Raw genomic sequence first — 21,160 nt, forward strand, 5'->3', positions numbered from 1 at the left:
CTCGGTCAGTAGTGGTGCTACCAAGCAACTCATGGTAATGGACATTGAAGTCCCCCACTCAGAGTACATTCTGTGCCCTTTCCACCCTCAGTGCTTCCTCCAAGTGATGTTCAACATGGAGGAGCACTGACTCATCAGCTGACGGAAGGCGGTTGGTGGTAATCATTGGGAGATTACCTTGTCCATACTGGACCTGATGCCATGAGACTTCATGGGGTCCAGAGTCGATGCTAAGGACTCCCAGGGCAACTCCCTCCCTACTATATACCACTGTGCCGCCACCTCTGCTGGGTCTGTCCTGCCAGTGGGACAGGACATACCCGGGGATGGTGATGGCAGAGTGTGGGACGTTGTCTGTCAGGTATGATTCCATGGGTGTGTACTATGTCAGGCTGTTGCTTGACTAGTCTGTGGGACAGCTCTCCCAACTTTGGCACAAGCCCCCAGATGCTAGTTAGGAGGACTTTGCAGGGTCGACAGGTCTGGGTTTGCCATTGTCGTTTCCAGTGCCAAGGTCGATGCTTGGTGGTCTGTCCAGTTTCATTCCTTTTTATTGACTTCGTAGCGGTTAGATACAACTGAGTGGCTTGCTAGGCCATTTCATCGGCCATGTAAGAGTCAACCACATTGCTGTGGGTCTGGAGTCACATGTAGGCCAGACCAGGTAAGGACATTAGTGAACCAGATGAGTTTTTACAACAATCGACAATGATATCATGGCCATCATTAAACTAACTTTCTTTTTTTGAATTGCTGCATGGACACAGTTGAGTGAAGGTCATCACTGAAACAACATGAGATCTCGAGATGGGACTGATGGTGTTTGAAAGAACAACCTCATTGCTGGGAGAATACAGCTTCCAATTTTCATTAGTTAATTAATGTGATCAGAATTGTCCAGTCTTTGGAGTTTTCCAATTCAATCTCAGAAATAAATATATTCTATCACAACACAGACTTGATGCAATATCGTAATCTGTTTGCTCAAATTGAAAAAAAAAGTTTGAACAATGTTGCAACCTCAATATCCCCGGGGTGATCCCAGAGGGTATAAATTACAGGCTCTGGCAATGTGTCACCTCAGAGTTTAATACAGAGAGATTGCCTGCAGCACAAAGGGACACATCCCTTCACACAGAAAATGCGCCAAACAATTGACAGTATCGGGAAAATATATTATCCTATCATCGCTGTCATTGGTGTTCCTGGTAAGTGACTATAACCACTGAAGTTGTGTAAATCTGTGTGTGAGCTGGTCTCTGGTTTTACTCTGTGACTGAAAATGTTAAATGCTGATCTAGTGGTCACCGTTATACAGACACCCGATCAGTGATATCATTTCCTTATGTCAAATATCCTGAATTATCTCTGCAGTTTTATTCCATTGTCTCGGCTGATAATAAATCTCTGTCTGTAATTGACAGGCTCTCTGAATTATCAAGTTATTGCATTTAGTGGAATATCGTGTAATGCTGAATTAGACCTCAGCGAAGGCAACTCTCTGAGTGAAGATATTAGTGGAAGCATCAGTCAGTGTAAAATCAAAATGAGTGTGGGTCACTAACTGGAGTGGAACACCTGATCCCAGTGACCAGGTATTACGAGGAGTATCTGTCACTGTGGAACTGTACTGAGTGTGGGTCACTAACTGGAGTGGAACACCTTATCCCTGTGACCATGTCTTACTGGGAGTATCTGTCACTGTAGAACTGCACTGAGTATGAGTCACGAACTGGAGTGGAACACCTGATCCCTGTGACCATGTATTACTGGGAGTATCTGTCACTGTGGAATTGTACTGAGTACAATTGTATAACCCGGTTCTATTTTGAAATCATTGTTTCTGGTATCTGATCTCTCCATTCCATGAAGCTCCTCTGTGTTTTAACAATGTAATTAATTGAAAGTGTTTTTTGCTTATGTTTAGTAATAAGTGTATAAAGTGAAATGTATTGATATTGCTCTGTCTCCCATTCAATTGCTCCAACAGAAACAACTTTCTGATAGTTAAACAGCAGGACCAATTTTTTACAATACTCTAATCCTCTTGTTAATGACTTATTCTTATTCTGCCTATAGTTACGTGAAAACTTCAGATGTTTTGGTGTCGATTATGCCCCTTCCCCCAATGTCGTCCTGAGAATCTGTGGGTCATGACTTGTGAATTTTATTATGTTACACAGGATGAATATTGGGCTGTGTTTATTGAATCGTCCACTTCTGTAACTGATGATGTTTTGACAGATCAGTTCTTATCTATGATCCAGAGTCTCGACACATGTAACCTGTACCAACCTCTGCCCTTAGCTCAATAAAGTGTGTCCCTGAGAGGAGAGGCACCTATAACTGAGGAAGAGACATATTGGGTTTTCATAATACATAGATCAGACCGAGGGCAGTAAATAATATTAGTAAACTGTTAATGATGAAATAAATAGTACACTTCTCTCAGTTCTGGTATCATTCTAATTAAAATAATTGCACCTTCTCCAGTGCATCAATACTCTTTTTGCAATATGGAGAGCAGAACTGTACACAGTACACTAAGTGTTGTATAACCAAGGTTCTATATTAGTTTAATATCAGCTCTTTGCTTTTTCAATTCCATTCCTCTGGAAACGAACTCCAGTGCTTTGTATGTATTTTTATGATCCTGTTAATCTGTGTTACTACTTGAAATGATTTGTGAATCTGTTCACCTGAACCCCTTTCCCCCTTGAACCCATTCAGCTGCTTATTTTCCAAGGTTTATGAGGGAACCTTATTTTTCTGATTAAAATTCAGCATCTCACACTTAGCTCGACTGAAATTCATTTTCCATTTAAACGTCCATTGTGCACGTTCATTCACTATTAATAATATCTTCAGGTATTTTGTTGCATTCCTCCTCTGTATCAACTGTACTCTCAACTTGGATTTGTCTGCAAATCTTGAAATTGTGATTCTGCTTCCCAAGTCCATATTGTTTATGTAAATGCTGAACGACAATGTTCCTAGCGCTGATCCTTGTGGAACACCACTTCCCACCTTCCACCAATCTGAGGAAATGCCTTTAACCCCTACTCCCTGTTTTCTGTTTCTGTAGCCAGCTCACTGTCCATTCTGCTGCTTGTCCCCGAACTCCACTTGATCTGAGATTAGTCATAAGTCTGCTGCGTGTTCCCTTATCAAAGACCTTTAGAAAATCAATGTATATTACATCATCTATATTAGTCTTATCCACTCTTTCTGATATTATTCAAAGAATTCAAGTTTGACCTGCTTTTTGGAATATGTGCTGACTACTCTTTATTATATTCTGTGTTTCGAGATGTTTTTTCCACACCCTGGGGTGTGGTGGTTCAGACCCTGGGGTGTGGTGAGATGCAATCACAGGGTGAAGGGGGTCCATTCCCAATGTGATGCGTGGTTGGGGGGTGGTGGATGGTGTATGAAGGTGGGTTGGAGCCGAGGGTTGAGATGTTTAAATTTTAACCTCTGACCCGCCCCTACCTTCCCTGTTTTTGGTGCTAAAATCCTGTCCTTACTCTCTGGGTCAGACACGGAGAATGTTTGATCAGTAATTTTCCGTCTCTTTTCCCTTCTCTCCCTTACAGTTAATTTACTGACGATTATGATCCTGTCCCGGGGAAAGTGCGGCCTCTCCACCTGCACCACTCGCTACCTGGTGGCCATGGCAACTGCGGATCTACTGCTCATTATCATTGAGGTCATACTGGGGATGATCCATTATTATTATTTCCCGGTGTCTTTCCTGGACATCACCCCTGTGTGTAGTGTTATCCTTGTCCTGAATCATACATTCACTGAGTGTTCTGTCTGGTTCACGATCACTTTCACCTTTGATCGATTTGTGGCCATTTGTTGCCAGAAGCTGAAAACAAAATATTGCACTGAGAAAACTGCGACTGTGGTTCTAGCAACAACCAGCATTCTGCTTTGTTTAAAAAACATCCCCATCTTCTTTAAATATGAACCTGGAGAGATAAATGACAATTTACCGTGGTTCTGTGTCGCAAAGCCAAGCTATTTTACTGATCCTGGATGGGTGGGATTTGCCAGGTTTGATACAGTTTTAACTCCATTGATCCCATTTGCTTTAATCCTGTTGCTCAACGTTCTGACAGTCAGACACATTTTAGTGGCCAGTCGAGTCCGTAAGGGACTGAGGGGTCAGAACAAGGGAGAGAATCACAGTGACCCAGAGATGGAGAGCAGAAGAAAGTCTGTGATTTTACTCTTCACCATATCTGGCAACTTCATATTTCTGTGGTTGGTATATGTTTTATATTACTTAAACATCACATATCACTTTGATGATGATTCTTCTTATCTATTTGGAGAGGTTGGATTTATGCTGCAGAATTTAAGTTGCTGCACAAACACATTTATTTATGTGGTGACTCAGTCCAAGTTCAGAGAGCAGGTCAAGAGTGCGGTGAAATATCCAGTTACATCAATTATTCAATTAATGAATAAACAAAACAACTGAGAGCAGCCCAGAGGCAGGTCCCAGTGTTTCCAGTCCATGAATGGAATATTTATCCCCAGACTTCCATCAACTGAATGGAATTGTTGGCAACTGTCTGAGGTGCAACCAACTTCCGAGCTCATATTCACTCCATCACTAAGACCACCTATTTCAACCTCTGTAACATCTCCCGACTCCAATCCTGCCTCAGCTCGTCTGCTGCTGAAACCCTCATCCATTCCTTTGTTGCCTCCACACTCGACTATTCTAATGTGTTCCTGCCTGGTCACCCACATTCTGCCCTCCAAAACTCTGCCGCCCATGTCTTAATTCGCACCAAACACCGTTCACCCATCACCCTCTGTGCTCGCTACCTTACATTGATTCCTGGTTCTGTAACACCTTGATTTTAAAATTCTCACCTTGCTTTCAGATCCCTCCATTACCTGAACACTCCCTATCTCTGTAACCTCCTCCAGCCCTACACCCCTCTATGTCTCTGTAACCTCCACCAGCCCCTACACCGCTCCCTATTTCTATAACCTCCTCCAGCCCCTTCACTCCTCCCTATCTCTGTAACATCCCCCGGTTCCTACACCCCTCCTTATCTCTGTAACTTCCTCCAGCCCCTACACCCCTCCCTATCTCTTCTGCTCCAAACAGGAGAGAAATAACAATCTGGTTAAACACTGAGATTCCCATCTCTCAGGGACAGAACGAGCAGCAGAGATGATGGTCCTGATAGATTCAGTTTCTGCTCCAGGTTCCGTTTGTTAGTCAGTGAGAACTCGTTCCCCAACACTGAGTCACTTGATATCAATTAGCGAGGCTGATTGACAGATTACTGACTCCAATTGTGTCATTAATATCCCGGCCTGTCCTGGGTTTAATCACATCGACTGATCCCCAGAAATATCAGGCAGGAGGAGAATGTCAGAAGGAGGCAGTAATAAGGGGTTAAATTTCTGTGGAGTTTAATGTTCTCTCAGATGTTTGTGTTCACACACTGAGCTGTCTTTGAGGATCTGACGTATCGGTGAGTGTTGCATTAAATCCCATGGTTTGTGGGACCCAGGTTAGCAGAACTGAACATCAAAGAGAGAGAGAAAAGCCCAAGAGTTATGGGCTGTTTGGGAATTGAGGTTTTGATTAGCCAGAGACAGAAATCTTTTAGAAAGAGCACACTTAAAGAAAATGTTAACATGTTCTATGTTGATCTGTTTAACCAGAAGCTTTAAACAGATTATTGAGGGTCAGCTGGGGTCAGATTAAAACAATATAATAACATTGAACTGTCTCGAAGCTGTGATATATCAGCTGGTGAACACTGGGCTGTATAACTTAAATGGAGGGATGGATACACTGGGATCAGGAGATCGGATTGTGACCAGAAACGGGTGTGAATGGATTTAATCCCTGATCTCCCTGCAGCCAGTTCCACACTGCTGCTGTTCTGTATGTTAGTCCCCCGACAGCATCTCGCCAAGACTCCTTCAACAGCACCTCCCAAACCCACTCCCTCCACCACCTAGAAGGACAAAGGCAGCAAGTACATGGGAACACCATCACCTCCAAGATCCCTTCGAGTCCCACACCATCCTGATTTGGAAATATATCGGCCGTTCCTTCATTGTCATTGGGTCACAATTCTGGAACTCCTTTCCTAACTGCACTGTGGGAGCACCTTCACCACAAGGACTGCAGTGGTTCAGGAAGAAGGCCCAGCACCACCCTTTCAGGGGAACTAGGGATGGGTAGTCAATGTCGGCCTTGTCAGCAATGCCCACATCCCGAGAATGAATTAAATGAGAACACATTGGAATTTGTATCAAAAGAAAATAACGAATTGCATTTCTGTAGCACCTTTCACAAACTCATGATGTCTCAAAATCCTTTACATTCATTTATTTGGAACTGTAATATACACAATTCCAAATTGTGCACAGCAAGCTCCCACAAACAGCAATATAATAATAACCAGATGATCTGTTTTTCTCATGTTGCTTGCGTGATAAATATTGACCTGGATACCAGGAGGAAATCACATGCATGTCTTGGAATAGGGCCATGTAATCCTTCACATCAACCTGTCAGAGCCTCAGTTTAATATCACATTTGCAAGCTATCACCTCAGACAGTGCAGCACTCTCTCACCACTCACCCTCCAACAGTGAAGCACTCCCTCAGTACTGCCCCTCTGACAGTGCAGCACTCTCTCACAACTCACCCTCCAAGAGTGCAGCACTCCCTGCAGGGGCTCTGACACAAATTTTCAAATCCCCTCTGGCCACAGGAGAGGTGCCAGAGGACTGGAGGACAGCGAATGTGGTACCATTATTCAAGAAGGCTAACAGGGATAAACCAGGTAATTACAAGCCGGTGAGTCTAACATCAGTGGTAGGGAAACTATTGGAAAAAATTCTGAGGGACAGGATTAATCTCCACTTAGAGTCATAGAGTCGTACAGCATAGAAACAGGCCCTTCAGCCCACCGTGCCCATGCTTACCATAATGCTTATCTATACTAATCCCACTTGCCTGCATTAATTCCATATCCCTCTATGCCTTGCTCATTCAAGTACCTGTCCAGATGCCTCTTAAATGTTGCTACTGTTCCTGCCTCCACCACCTCCTCTGGCAGCTCATTCCAGATACCCACTATTCTTCGTGTGAAAAACTTATCCCTTTGATCCCCTTTAAACCTCCTCCCTCTCACCTTAAATCTATGCCCTCTAGTTTTAGTCACCCCTACCATGGGAAACAGACTCTGGCTATCTACCCTATCTATGCCTCTCATAATTTTATATACCTCTATCATATCCCCTCTCAGCCTCCTTCGCTCCAGGGAAAACAGACCCAGCCTGTCCGATCTCTCTTTATAACTCAAGCCCTCCAAACCAGGCAACATTCTTGTGAATCTTTTCTGCACCCTCTCAATGCTTAAACACATCTTGCTTGTAGTGCGGCGCCAGAACGGCACACAGTACTCCAAATGTAGCCGCACCAATGTTATGTACAATTGTGACATGATGTCCCAACTCTTATACTCAATGCCTCGGCCGATGAAGACAAGCATGCCATATGCCTTCTTCACTACCCTGTCTACCTGTGTTGCCACTTTCAGGGAACTGTGTACTTGCACCCCAAGGTCTCTCTGCTCAACAACACTCCCCAGGGCCCTAACATTCACTGTACATGTCCTGCCCTGGTTTAACTTCCCAAAATGCATCACTTCGCACTTGTCTGCATTAAATTCCATTTGCCAATCCCTTGTCCACTTTCCCAGTTGATCTATATCCTTAGATCTATATCCTGTAACCTTAGACAGCCTTCTTCACTGTCCGCTATACCACCAATTTTGGTGTCATCTGCAAACTTACTAATCATGTACCCTACATTCACATCCAAGTCATTAATATATATGACAAACAACAGAGGGCCCAGCACCGATTCCTGCGGCACACCACTGGTCACCGGCCTCCAATCTGAAAAACAACCCTCCACTACCACCCTCTCCCTCCTATCACCAAGCCAATTTTGTATCCAATTGGCTAGCTCACCCTGGATCCCATGTGTTCGAACCTTCTGGACCAGCCTACCATGCGGGACCTTGTCAAAAGCCTTGCTAAAGTCCATGTAGACAATGTCCATCACCCTGCCCTCGTCAATCTTCTTGGTCACCTCCTCAGAAAATTCAATCAAATTCGTGTCGCACAAATGCATATAAATCCTGTCTCTTAGAATCCCTTCCAATAACTTTCCCACCACTGATGAAAGGCTCACCGGCCTGTAGTTCCCTGGCTTATCCGTTGGAGAGGCAGGGATTAATCAAGGATAGTCATCATGGCGTGTCAGATGGAGATGATGTCTAACAAATTAGATTGAATTTTTCGAGGAGGTGACGAGGTGTGTGGATGAGGGGAAAGCAGTTGTCCCGCATGGGAGATTGGTTAAGAAGGCAAGAGCCCATGGGATCCAGGGCAATTTGGCAAATTGGATCCAAAATTGGCTTAGTGGCAGGAGACAGAGGGTGATGGTCGAGGGTTGTTTTTGCGATTGGAAGCCTGTGACCAGTGGTGCACCACAGAGATCGGTGCTGGGATCCTCGCTCTTTGTAGTGTACATAAATGATTTGGACGTGAATCTAGGAGGTATGATCAGTAAGTTCGTAGATGACATGAAAATTGGTGGTGTCATAGATAGTGAGGAGGAAAGCCTTTGAATAGAGGACAATATAGATGGGCTGGTAAGATGGGTGGAGCAGTGGAAAATGGAATTTAATCCTGAGAAGTGTGAGGTGGTGCATTTTGGGAGGACTAATAAGGCAAGGGATTATACAATGGATGGTAGGACCCGAGGAAGTACAGAAGGTCAGAGGGACCTTGGTGTACTTGTCCACAGATCTTTGAAGGCAGCAGCACAGGTAGATAAGGTGGTTAGGAAGGCATATGGGATACTTGCCTTTATTAGCTGAGGCATAGAATATAAGAGCAGGGAGGTTATGGTGGAGCTGTATAAAATGCTAGTTAGGCCACAGCTGGAGTACTGTGTACAGTTCTGGTCACCACACTATGGGAAGGATTTGATTGCACTGGAGAGGGTGCAGAGGATATTCACCCGGATGTTACTTGGGCTGGAGCATTTCAGCTATGAAGAGAGACTGGATAGGCTAGGGTTGTTTTCCTTAGAGCAAAAAGGACTGAGAGAGGACCTGATTGAGGTGTACAAAATTGTGAGGGGCATAGATAGGGTAGATAGGAATACACCTTTTTCCTTAGTGGAGGGGTCAATAACCAGGGGGCTTAGATTTAAGGTAATGAGCAGGAGGTTTAGAGGGGATTTGAGGAAAGATTTTTTTCATCCAGAGTGTGTTTGGAATCTGGAACTCACTGCCTGAAGTGGTGGTAGAGGCAGGAACCCTCATAACATTTAAGAAGTATTTAGATGAGCACTTGAAACGCCATAGCATACGAGGTTACGGGCCAAGTGCTGGAAAATGGGATTAGAGCAGGAAAGGTGCTTGATGGCCAGCATGGATACAATGGGCTGAAGGCCCTGTTTCTTTGCTGTATAACTCTATGACTCAATGACGCTACTCAGATTCCAACAGTTCAACCCCCCTCTCAGCACTGCCCCTACAACAGCACGGCACTGCCTCACTACTGACCTCCAACAACATAGCACAGTCAACAACACAGCATGGGGAGGCGGTGGCATACTGGTATTGTCACTGGACTAGTAACCCAGAGACCCAGGTATTGCTCTGGGGACATGGGTTCGAATCCCACCACAGCAGAAGGTGGAATTTGAATTCAATTAATAAAATCTGGAATTTAAAGCTAGTCGAATGATGGCCATGAAACCATTGTCGATTGTTGTAAAAACCCATCTGGTTCACTAATGTCCTTTAGGGAAAGAAATGTGGTTGACTCTTACATGCCCTCGAAATGGCCTCGCAAGCCACTCAGTTCATGGGCAATTAGGGATGGGCAATAAATGCTGGCCTGGCCTGCGATGCCCACATCCCATGAAAGAATAAAAAAAAAGCACTCCCTCAGTAATGCCCCTTCAACAGTGCAGCACTCCCTCAATACTCACCCTCGGACAGTGCAGCACTCCCTCAGTACTGACCCTCTGACAGTGCAGCACTCCCTCAGTACTGACCCTCTGACAGTGCAGCACTCCCTCAGTACTACCCCTCTGACAGTGCAGCACTCCCTCAGTACTACTCCTCTGACAGTGCAGCACTCTTTCAATGTGAAATACAACCCATGATACAAGCAACTTATCTGGTGACATGAATATTAATTTCATTTTAAAAATTCCCTCCCTCTCGACTCTTCCCAATGTCCTTGAGATTGGAATCAGAGAGCAGGTGGATTCTGGTCCACAGTAAATCCGACCCTTTGAATGTGGACAAGGGTCCAATATTTTCCCTGAAATAAAAGAAAAATACTGCAAATGCTGGAAATCTGAAACAAAAACAAAATGTGCTGGAAATTCTCAGCAGGTCTGGCAGCATCTGTGGAGAACGAAGCAAAGTTAATGTTTCAGGTCTGTGAACTTTCAGCAGAACTGGCAGAGGTTAGAAAAGAATTAGGTTTTAAGCAAGTGAAGTGGAGGGGGGTGGGGAAGAGAACAAAGGGGAAGGTGTTAGATAGGGCAGAGGGCAGGAGAGATTAAATAACAAAGCAGTCCTGTGACAAAGGCAAAGCGAGTGTTAATGCTTGTGGTGAAAGACAAATCATTAGTCCAGAGAGAGTGTTCATGTCAGAGCTGCTCATTATTCTGCTGACATGAAAAGCAGGCACATGGTTAAAAAATAAAATATTAATAAAAGGCCAGTCATGCTCTGAAGTTATTGAACTCAATGTTCAGTCTGCAAGGCTGGAGAGTGCCTAATTGAAAGATCAGGTGCTGCTCCTCGAGCATGAGAGCATGGGGGAGATGGCAAGTAACCGGAAGCTCAGGGTCATGCTTTCGGACTAACAAAACAGTCACCCAATCTGTGTTTTGTCCCCCCAATATAGAGGAGACCACATTGTGAGCAGCGAATATAATATACTAAATTGAAAGAAGTACAAGTAAATCACAGCTTCACATGAAAGGAGTGTTTGGGGCGTTGGATGGTGTTTCGATTAGGGCTCTGTAACATCGCCTGACTCCACCCCTGCCTCAGTACATCTGCTGCTGAAAACTTCATCCGTGCCTTTGTTACCTCCAGACTCGATTATTCCAATTCCCTCCTGGCCGGCCTCCCACCTTCCACCCTCCGTAAACTTCAGTTCATCTAAAACTCTGCTGCCCATATCCTAACTCACACCCAGTCCCGTTCACCCATCACCCCCTGTGATCACTGACCTACACTGGTTCCCGGTCGGGCAACACCTCGATTTTAAAATTCTCATCCTCATGTTCAAATCCCTCAATGGCCTTTCCCCTCCCTATCTCTGTAATCTCCTTCAGCCCCACAACCCTCCGAGATCTCTGCACTCCTCCAATTCTGGCTTCTTGAGCATCCCCGATTGACATCTCTTCACGATCGGTGGCCGTGCCTTCAGCTACCGAGGACTAAACTCTGGAATTCCCTCCCTAAACCTCTCCATCTCTCTAATTCTCTCTCCTCCTTTAAGATGCTCTTTAAACCTCCCTCTTTGACCAAGCTTCTGGTCACCTGTCCTAATATCTCCTAATGTGGCTCAGTGTCAGTTTTTACCCAATAAAGCTCCTGTGAAGCACCTTGTGACATTTTACTGTTAAAGGCGCTATATAAATGCAGATTATTGAAATAACACTCACTGCAGCTCTCGGTTCATCTCTGGTTCAAACACCAATGCCCAGTTTCACACTCCAGCTCTCAGAACACACTCAGTCACCATGGAAACCAGGAGTCCAGATGACTTTTATTGGGCGATAGTGGTAATGGGATCATTTGTTTTCTGTGAACTGATGTTAATTGTAAAGATGAAGGACAGTGAGATTCCCATCAGTGTCCCGGACAATATTTATCCTCAAACAACACCTAGAACAGATTGTCTGGTCATTATCACATCGCTGTTTGTGGGATCTTGCTGTGCACAAATCGGCTGCCGTGTTTCCTACATTATAACAGTTACTACACTTCGGTAGTATTTCATTGTCTGTGAAGCACTTTGGGATGTCCTGATGTTGTGAAAGGCGCTATAGAAATCCTGTCGAATAAATATCCTGTCCTTTCAGTCTCTCCCTTTCGAGGCTGAAAAGCTCAAGTTTCTCCAGTCCTTCCTCCCAACTCTGACCCTAAAGATCAGCCTCGTTCCTCATCTCTGAACTGATCAAACCCCGTGGCTGGAGAAAGCTGTCTGAGGTGGAAGGAGTCACGTGGAGATTGGGGGAAGTGTGAATGTTTATAATCCTGATATTGGAAAGGATTAGATACTGGAGGAGGGATTAGATCAGTAATTTTGATAAGGAATAAAATTAATTTTCAGGAAATGATGGATATTTATTCAGAGTGAAGATGATTTAATTATTTTGAGAGGATTAATTTTCTCGGACTATGTCTCTTGTATTGATGATCCACAGACAGTTTTCAATATTGTTTCCTGTCCAACTCATTGCTCTTTTACACTGCAGTTCTGCTGTGATGCTGATTAAATTTACATCATGTCGATGTAATGTAAAACTAGTGTGATTCTAACATTATAATCGAGTTGTACAAGATCTTTAACAAATAAGAGACATTTGGAAACAATCTTTAGCAGAATGTTCTCATCCCTGAAAAACATTCAGTGATTTTAAAATCCTATCCTCTGACATCACGATGAATTATCAGATCAGAGATTAATATTTCGGGAAGCTTGTTTTTAAACTTTGCCTGAGGATTAAACATATATCTGTGTGTGTGAAAGGGAATGGCTTTCAATTAAGTTAAACCTTGTCTCTTTACAAAGTGGAGTCAGTGTTGATCGTTCAAACCTGTTCTCTGATTTTGTGATCAAGTCTCTGGATTAGGATGTAAACTCACAACCTTCCAGACACAGAGGAAACAAATAAAAGCCAAATACTGCGGATGCTGGAAATCTGAAATAAAAACAAGAAATGCTGGAACCACTCAGCAGGTCTGGCAGCATCAGTGAAAAGAGAAGCAGAGTTAACGTTTCGGGTCAGTGACCCTTCTTCAGAAGAAGGGTCACTGACCCAAAACGTTAACAGAGGAGACAGAGCTACCCACTGAGCCAAGACTGACACCTCAGGTAATACATCCTCTGAAGTGCCATCTAATGCTGAGTGTGAATCTGTCCATTCATGGAGAGGTCAGGACATTCAGACGTCAAACGTTTACCATCTCCTTCTGTGAGACTCTGACAGGCAGAGTCCGCTATAAAATGACACTTTGTCTCTCAGGCCAAGTCCTGAACTCGAGGCTGCGACTCTCAGTGATGGAAATGTGTGAAGATCTTTCTTTGGTTTTATAAACAGTCTGAGACTTGTTAGATTAAGTCCGTGGACTAAACTGGATCATTCTTTAGGGTTTCATAGAGCTGGTCCAGGACTGGTGTGTGTAGTCTGAGCTCCCTCTTCATTAAACCTCACTCCCAGAGTGTCCCAGAGACAGAGGGACTGAATCATAGAACTGGTCCAGGACTGGGGCCGGGACACAAAGTGAGGATGCAGGAGCTGAGCCTTTTATAACACTCCACATGGAACGATATAATGGCTGAATTTAAAGTAAGGAGATGGTCCACATTCCATACAAACAGTTCACAAAGCCGGACTGTATCTCCCGAGAGGGGCTGTGAGATTCCCCCTCATCATCTCATCAATTATCATGGAATTACAGAATCTTACAGCACAGGAGGAGGCCATTCAGCCCATCGTGCTTGTGCTGGCTCTTTGAAAGATCTATCCAATTAGTCCCACTTTCCTGCTCTGCCCTCACATTCCTGCAAATTGTTCTTTTTCAAATATTTATTCAATTCTCTTTTGAAATTTATTGAATCTGCTTCTACCGCCCTTTCAGACAGAACATTCCAGATCACAACAACTCGCTCTGTAAAAATACTCACCTCATTTCTCCTCTGTTTCTTTTACCGATTACCTTCAATCTGTGTCTCTCTAGTTACCGACCCTCCTGACACTGAAAACAGTTTCAAATTAAAAGGCACTTTTTCATTAACTGGATACTTTGTAGAAAATTGATTTTATCCTCAAGGGATTCATGGATTTTAATTTATTTTCTCCCATGCCAGAGATTGACAGAACAGGGAGTGACTGGTTAGTGTGGGGGCAGGGCAGATTCTGGTCAGACAGTGTCCATGAGAACAGGAACACCAGGAATAATCATTCATAAAAACACCTTACTCATTGCTGCGACCTTTCAATCCCATCTTTACAGAAAACATCCTCCCCTCAACACACTGACCTCCTGACAGTTCCTGTAATTACCGTAACCATCTTCAGCCAGAAGTGCCGAGTGGATGATCCATCTCAGCCTCCTCCTGAGGTCCCCAGTATCACAGATGGCAACCTTAAGCCAATTCGATTCACTCCACATGTTATCAAGAAATGGCTGAAGGCACTGAATACTGCAAAGGCTCTAGGCCCTGACAACATCCCGGCTGTAATACTGAAGACCTGTGCTCCAGAACCAGCCACATCCCAAGCCAAGCTGTTCCAGTACAGCAACAACACTAGCATCTACCCGACAATGTGGAAAATTGCCCAGGGATGGCCTGTCCACAAAATGCAGGACAAATCCAACCCGGCCAGTTACCGCCCCATCAGTCTACACTCAATCATCAGTAAAGTGTTGGAAGGTGTCATTGATGTGCTCTCAAGTGAAAATAATCGCCTTCTCACTGATGCTCAGTTTGAGTTCTGCCAGGACCACTCAGCTCCAGACCTCATTACAGCCTCAGTCTCAACATGGACAAAAATGAGCTGAATTCCAGAGGTGAGAGTCACTGCCCTTGATATCACGGCAGTATTAGACTGATTGTAGCAACAAGGAACTCCAATAAAATAAAGTCAATAGAAACTAGGGGGGGGGTGGAATCTCTTCACTGGTTGGAGTCATAACTCGCACAAAGGAAGATGGTTGAGGTTGTTGGAAGTCAATCATCTTAGCTCCGGGACATCACTGCAGGAGTTCCTCAGGGTAGTGTCCTAGGCCTAACCTTCTTCAGCTGCTTCATCAATGTCCTTCCCGTAAGGTCAGAAGTGAGGATGTTCACTGATGATTACACAATTTTCAGCACCGTTCATGACTTTCAGTTACTGAAGCAGCCCGTGTCCATATACAGCAAGACTTGAACAACATTCAGGCTTGGACTGATAAGTGCAAGTAATATTTATGCCACACAAGTGCCAGGCAATGACCATATCCAACAAGTGGGACTCTAACCATCTCCCCTTCACATTCGACAGCATTACCATCGTTGAATCCCCCACAATCAACATCCTGAGGGCTACCATTGACCAGAAACTGAACGGGAGCAGCCACATAAATACTGTGACGACAAGAGCAGGTCAGAGACTGGGAATTCTGCAGTGAGTAATTCACCTCCTGACTGCCCATAACCTGTCCAAGGCACAAGTCAGGAATGTGATGAAATACTGTCCACAACAACCTCAGGAAGTTCGACACCCTCCAGGACAAAGCAGCCCGCTTGACTGATACCTCATCCACCACCTTCAACATTCACTCCCTCCATCACTGATGCTCAGTGGCAGCAGTGTGTACCATCTACAAGATGAACTGCAGCAACTCACTGTGCCTCCTTCGACAGTGCTTTGCAAACCCACAACCTTTACCACCTCGAAGGACAAGGGCAGCAGATGCATGGGAATACCACCAACTGCTATTTCCCCTCCAAGCCACACACCATCCTGACTTGGAACTATATCACCATTCCTTAACTGTGGCTGGGTCGAAACTCTGGAACTCCCTCCCTAACAGCACTCTGGGTGTAGAGGTGTGGAAAGGAAACCCGACGTGAGCCCGAATTTCAGACCCCGACGTCCGACCCCACCCAACCCAAACTCGACATGTCGTCGGGACCCGTCGGGGTTGGGTCGGGTGGCGGGCCTTTACATCACTACATGGGTAAAGGCCTGCTACCCGACCTGACCCCGACGGGATCCGACGGCATGTGTCGGGTTCAGGTTGGGTCGGGTTTCCGGATCCAACATTCGGACTTGGGTTGGGTTTTGTTTGCACACCTCTATTTGGGTGCACCTACACTACATGGACTGCAGTGGTTCAAGCAGGCAACTCACCACCACCTTCACAGGGACAATTAGGGATGGGCAACAAATACTGCCTTGCCAGCGACACCCACATCACATAAACAAGTGATAAAATAAAACTCCCCGATACCAAGAAATGAGTCAAAGCACTGGATACAGCAAAGACTATGGGTTCCCGCCATTTCCTGGCTGCAGTGCTGAAGGCTTGTGCTCCAGAACTAGCCGTGATTCTAGCAAAACTGTACAAGTACAACACTGGCACCTAACCAATGAAGTGTAAAATTGCCCAGGTGGCTACAAGAACAGTTCAGAGGCTGGGTGTTCTTCAGTAACTGAATCACCTCCTGACTCCACAAAACCTGTTCACCACCTACATGGCACAAGTCAGGATAGTGATGGAATAATCTCCACTTGCCTGGATGGCGACAGCAACACTCAAAAAGCTCAACACCAATGCAGTCCACCTGATCAGCATTCCATCCACCACTTCAAACATTCACTGTCTCGACCACCAGTGTACTGTACCTGCAGTGTGTGCAGTCCACCAGACACACTGCTGCAACTCGCAATTGCTTGTTTGACAGCACCTCTCAAATCCATGTCCTCTATCACACTGAAAGACAAGGGCTGCATAGGAACAGCACCACCTCCAATTTCCTCTCCAATTTACCCACCATTCTGAATTGGAAATATATCACCGTTCCTGCATCATCACAGTCAAAATCCTGGAACACATTCCTTACCAGCAGCATTGGGAGAATATCTTTCCCACACAGATTGCAGCAGTTCAAGACAGCGGCTCACCACCACCTTCTCCAGGGGAATTAGGGATGGGTAATAAATGCTGGTTTTTCCAGTGAAATCCACATCCAGAGAATGAAGAAAGAAAAAATAAAAACTTGTTTTTCTTAATATATTGTGCTTCTTGTTTTTAATTGTAAATTAATTTTGCATTAACCTTTTCTTATTCTTTCTCCTTTTTCAACTGACTTTATTAAGCTTCTGCCTTTCATTTTCTATCTCCATTCTTTACTACTTTCTATCCATCTCATTTTGTACTGAACATTTCTCCCATTGTCTCTCTTATTTTCTCTTCATTGATGAATTATTATTTCTGCCTTTCCTTTTCCTCTTCTCATCTTCATTCTACTGATCTTTGGACTGGTTTCTTTCTTTCTCCCTCTGAGACCTTTATAGCTGATTCTTTCTTACTAACCTTTTCTACCCACAATTTTCCCTTTTCTTTTATTTCCCTATTTAACTCTGCATCTCTCTCATTTTCTACAGATTTTTGGTCTCTCAGTGAATAAAGGGATACGGTGAGTGGGTGGGAATGTAGAGTTGAAGCCTAAGATCAGCCCTGATGATTTTGAATGGTGGAGCAGGTTCGACTGGCCATATAGTTTATTCCTGCTCCTATTTCTTGTGTTCTTGTGTGTACCATAATTCCTCATCTCTCATTTTGTACTTACCACATTTCATCTCCTCAATTCCAATCTCTCCTCTCCATATAATCTCTTCAGTTGGTTTTAATTGTCATTTAATTTTACTTTTGCTTATTTCCCATTTTACTCCTTCCCGTTTCTCTCATTTTCTCCAGAACTTTTACTGTCCTGAACTGATTTATTTGTTTCTATTTATCTTTTCTTTGCTCAATTCCTTTCCCTATTTTATATCTCAATCGTTTTTTCTCTTTTTTATATTCTCCCTCATTTTTCTATTTCCTTTTCCTCATATTTATTCTATTTCCCTTTCATTCCCTCTTCATTTGCTCATTTTTCTGTTAACCTTTGTCTATTCTCATCTCCCACACTTTCCTCTGTACTTTCTGTCTCCATCACAGTATTCTTGTTTCTCTGTTTCTCTCTTCCTCACATCTCACTTTTCTATTTACCTTTATTAATTCCTGCATAACCTTTCCTCTTCTCATCTCCCTCATTTATCTACTAACTTTTTCTCTCCTTCATATCTCTCATTTTTACCTCAAACAGATGCACAGAGTGCCAATCCCACCACGATCAGCATTTACACACTCCTTAATCTGACACAATTGGGAGCTTTCTGAAATGTTCACCATGATTGGGACATTACCAGACTAGAACAACTCCTTAGTGAAGAGCAGACAGTGTCCGTCCAAAAATTGTCAGCAAATTCCCCCTCATGCAGTGGGACTAATATCACTACCTTTCAGGTGGGCATTTCCTCCAGAAACCAAAGATACTCTTGTAAATTTCTCCATGAACCAACTTCTCAAAATTACCCACAGTCATTCTATTCCTGGACCCCAGAGATTGGTCCCAACCTGAGTCTGGGCCATGCACCTGGGTTCACAATTAGAAAAAAATAGTTTGCAGGATTCCCTGCAGTCTAAGAAAAGGAATCAAAGGAAGACCAGTAATGTCAAGCAGGTTTTTTGATGTCGGAGCTGGTAAAGGGATGTTCTGCTGCTGATGGGTGAAACAGATCCAAGGGCAGTGTTGGTGCCATTAGAGGGAATCCTCCTCCCAGTCATGAAGTGCCAGAGACTGGATTCTCCATCAGTCAGATGAAGCTTTCCATGCATATGGAGATGTCATCTCAGTACTTCAGAGGGACTGGACCTTGTGTCCCCAATCTGACCCACATTAACAGGAATGGTGACTAAGGGAGCCAGAAGTTACCACTTGTGTCTCCAAAGAGTTATGGGTGATGTAAAAGAGGAGAAAATGATCTGTATAAATTTCTCCTCTGATCCAGTGTTAGCCAGTGTCTGTACATTGGTCAGCTCTGTACCATCAGCCTCTGGAGAGGAAGCTTCACAATAAATGGAATTGAAACAAATCGGATGTTAGAAACAAAGAGTGAGATTCACTGTCAGTCCATCGAATGGGGCCAAACCGACTCCAGAAGCAGCAGTGGGAAAGGAAATGTAAGTGGGAAATGTTGATCCTCCTGCTCAGTCCATGGCCCAGCACATTAGTGCTTCACTGTCCTGGTTATTCCAGATTAGCACCTTCCTTCCTTCTTTTCCTCCTTCCTTCCTGCTGGGTCAAATGTCATCCAATTCCAATCTTCCCAATCCTCAATACTTCAATGCTATTTATTTGTGTCCGGTTTGGTTTCCAATCCCTTGTAACAGGCCTCATACGTGTTAAATCTAATATTGACTGTTAATCCTCTTGATCCATAGACAATCTGGATTAATTGGAAACAACAAGCATATCAAACACATGTATCTGGTATGAACACACCATGATCTGAAGATCCATATTTTGTTCAGAATCCAGTTCCTCAGAACTTTACATTTTCTGAGTCTTTCCTTCACCATCTCTTGGGTCGAGTGACTTTTAGTGTCTTTTATAGCAGAGCTGCCGTTATCTCCCTCCGCAGGGAAATTCCAACATTTCTCCATCTGCCACAGCACAGCAACAGGTGTGGGCAGGATGGATGTTGCTAAGTGTCACTGCACATGTCCTATCTCTTTGACGTCACTCTCTTGTCCCTTGGACAGTCCTGGAAATGCGCTGTCTGGAAATGCGGGATATCTGAAGGACAGTCCTGGTCTTCAAGGATGAGCTGAACTCAAGGAATTGAAGGGCTCAAAATTGGGAAATGCCTCAGGTTGGATTTTACACACACACAATATGCCAACTGTAACCAGTAGAAAAGGATAAAGTAGAATGGGAGTGGACAAGGGCTCATCTCTAGAGGTTTATAACGTACCCGTCCTGCACCATCCCAGGGGCAGCTCCTGTGAATGGAATATTTTGTGCTCTTGTGCTGATCTCTGTGAGTGTACAGAATGTGCCTGATTTCAGGCCAGTGCTGGATACAACAATAACAATTTATATCTGTATAGCACCTTCACTTCATAAAATGTCCCAAGGTTCTTGGGACGAAAAGCGAAAAGCTTGGTCAAAGAGGTACATTTGAAGGAGTGCCTTAAAGGAGGAAAGTGAGGTGGAAAGATAGAGAGGTGTTAGACTCTGGAGACCTTAAATAGCAGAAGAGAGGGTTTAGGACGGAAAAGGAGTGATGGATCAGAGCAGATGTTCATGGATGGACATGCACAGTGAGGAGCTCCCTTGGGAGCCGACTGTCCAGGAGCATCTTGCACTGGTATGTGAATGAGTTAGATAAAGAGTAAATCTCCCTCCACACTGTCACAGCAACTGCTCCCAGGGCAAGAGTTGGATACAGTGTAAAACCCTCTCTAAATTGGTTCACCAAGCACAGCCAACTCAGTTACAGCCTCTTTGACATGAACTAATGACACACACCAGCTCAGCTACAGCGTGATAAATAGACAAATTAAAAATCCCTCTACATGTCAGTGTCAAGTTCCCCCAGGTGAAGTATAGACTCACTTTACACACAGGTTAAGATACAGTCAATTTGTTGCATCAAAGTCCGAGCCTCATGGTTAGACTGTCACCTCAGCAAAATCCTGGACTGATGGGAATCTCAGTAACGTTCCTCACTTTTACAATTATTGAAGCTGCTGTTTCATCCCATCCTCAATACTGAGGGTCTTTATTTATTTATTTAGAGATACAGCACTGAAACAGGCCTTTCAGCCCACCGAGTCTGTGCCGACCATGAACCACCCATTTATACTAACCCTACAGTAATCCCATATTCACTACCACCTACCTACACTAGGGGCAATTTACAATGGCCAATTTGCCTATCACCTGCAAGTCTTGGAGCCACCAGATCTGCTCTGTGAACCCAGAGACCTTTCTCCAGTCCCAGTTAGTGTGGTGATGATTCAACTTCACTCTCCAGCTTCCTGAGATACTGTTCACTCCAAGAATCTTTCAATATTAAAGTGATGACTATTAATTCTAGAATCTGTAACTTCAATACAGTGAGACTGTGTGTGTGACTATGATTATATTTAATTTGAACATATTTGTAATTAGTGACATTTGGTTGAATTACTTACTTTAATATGAAATTGTTCTTTTCTCTCCATTT

The 21,160-nt window shown here is 44.1% G+C and overlaps 1 protein-coding gene across 1 annotated transcript; it reads left to right on the forward strand.

Moving 5' to 3' along the window:
• Positions 1–1,138: 1,138 nt before the first annotated feature.
• On the forward strand, positions 1,139–19,127 carry LOC137345794 (probable G-protein coupled receptor 139). The gene is made up of 5 exons (XM_068009048.1): positions 1,139–1,208; positions 3,597–4,450; positions 15,926–16,117; positions 17,489–17,520; positions 18,938–19,127. Exons 1-5 carry the CDS (start codon positions 1,142–1,144, stop codon positions 19,125–19,127), a joined length of 1,335 nt encoding a protein of 444 aa, XP_067865149.1. The 5' UTR covers positions 1,139–1,141.
• The last annotated feature ends 2,033 nt before the right edge of the window (positions 19,128–21,160 follow it).

The sequence above is a fragment of the Heterodontus francisci genome, chromosome 29, assembly GCF_036365525.1.
Source record: "Heterodontus francisci isolate sHetFra1 chromosome 29, sHetFra1.hap1, whole genome shotgun sequence".
NCBI lineage: Eukaryota > Metazoa > Chordata > Chondrichthyes > Heterodontiformes > Heterodontidae > Heterodontus > Heterodontus francisci.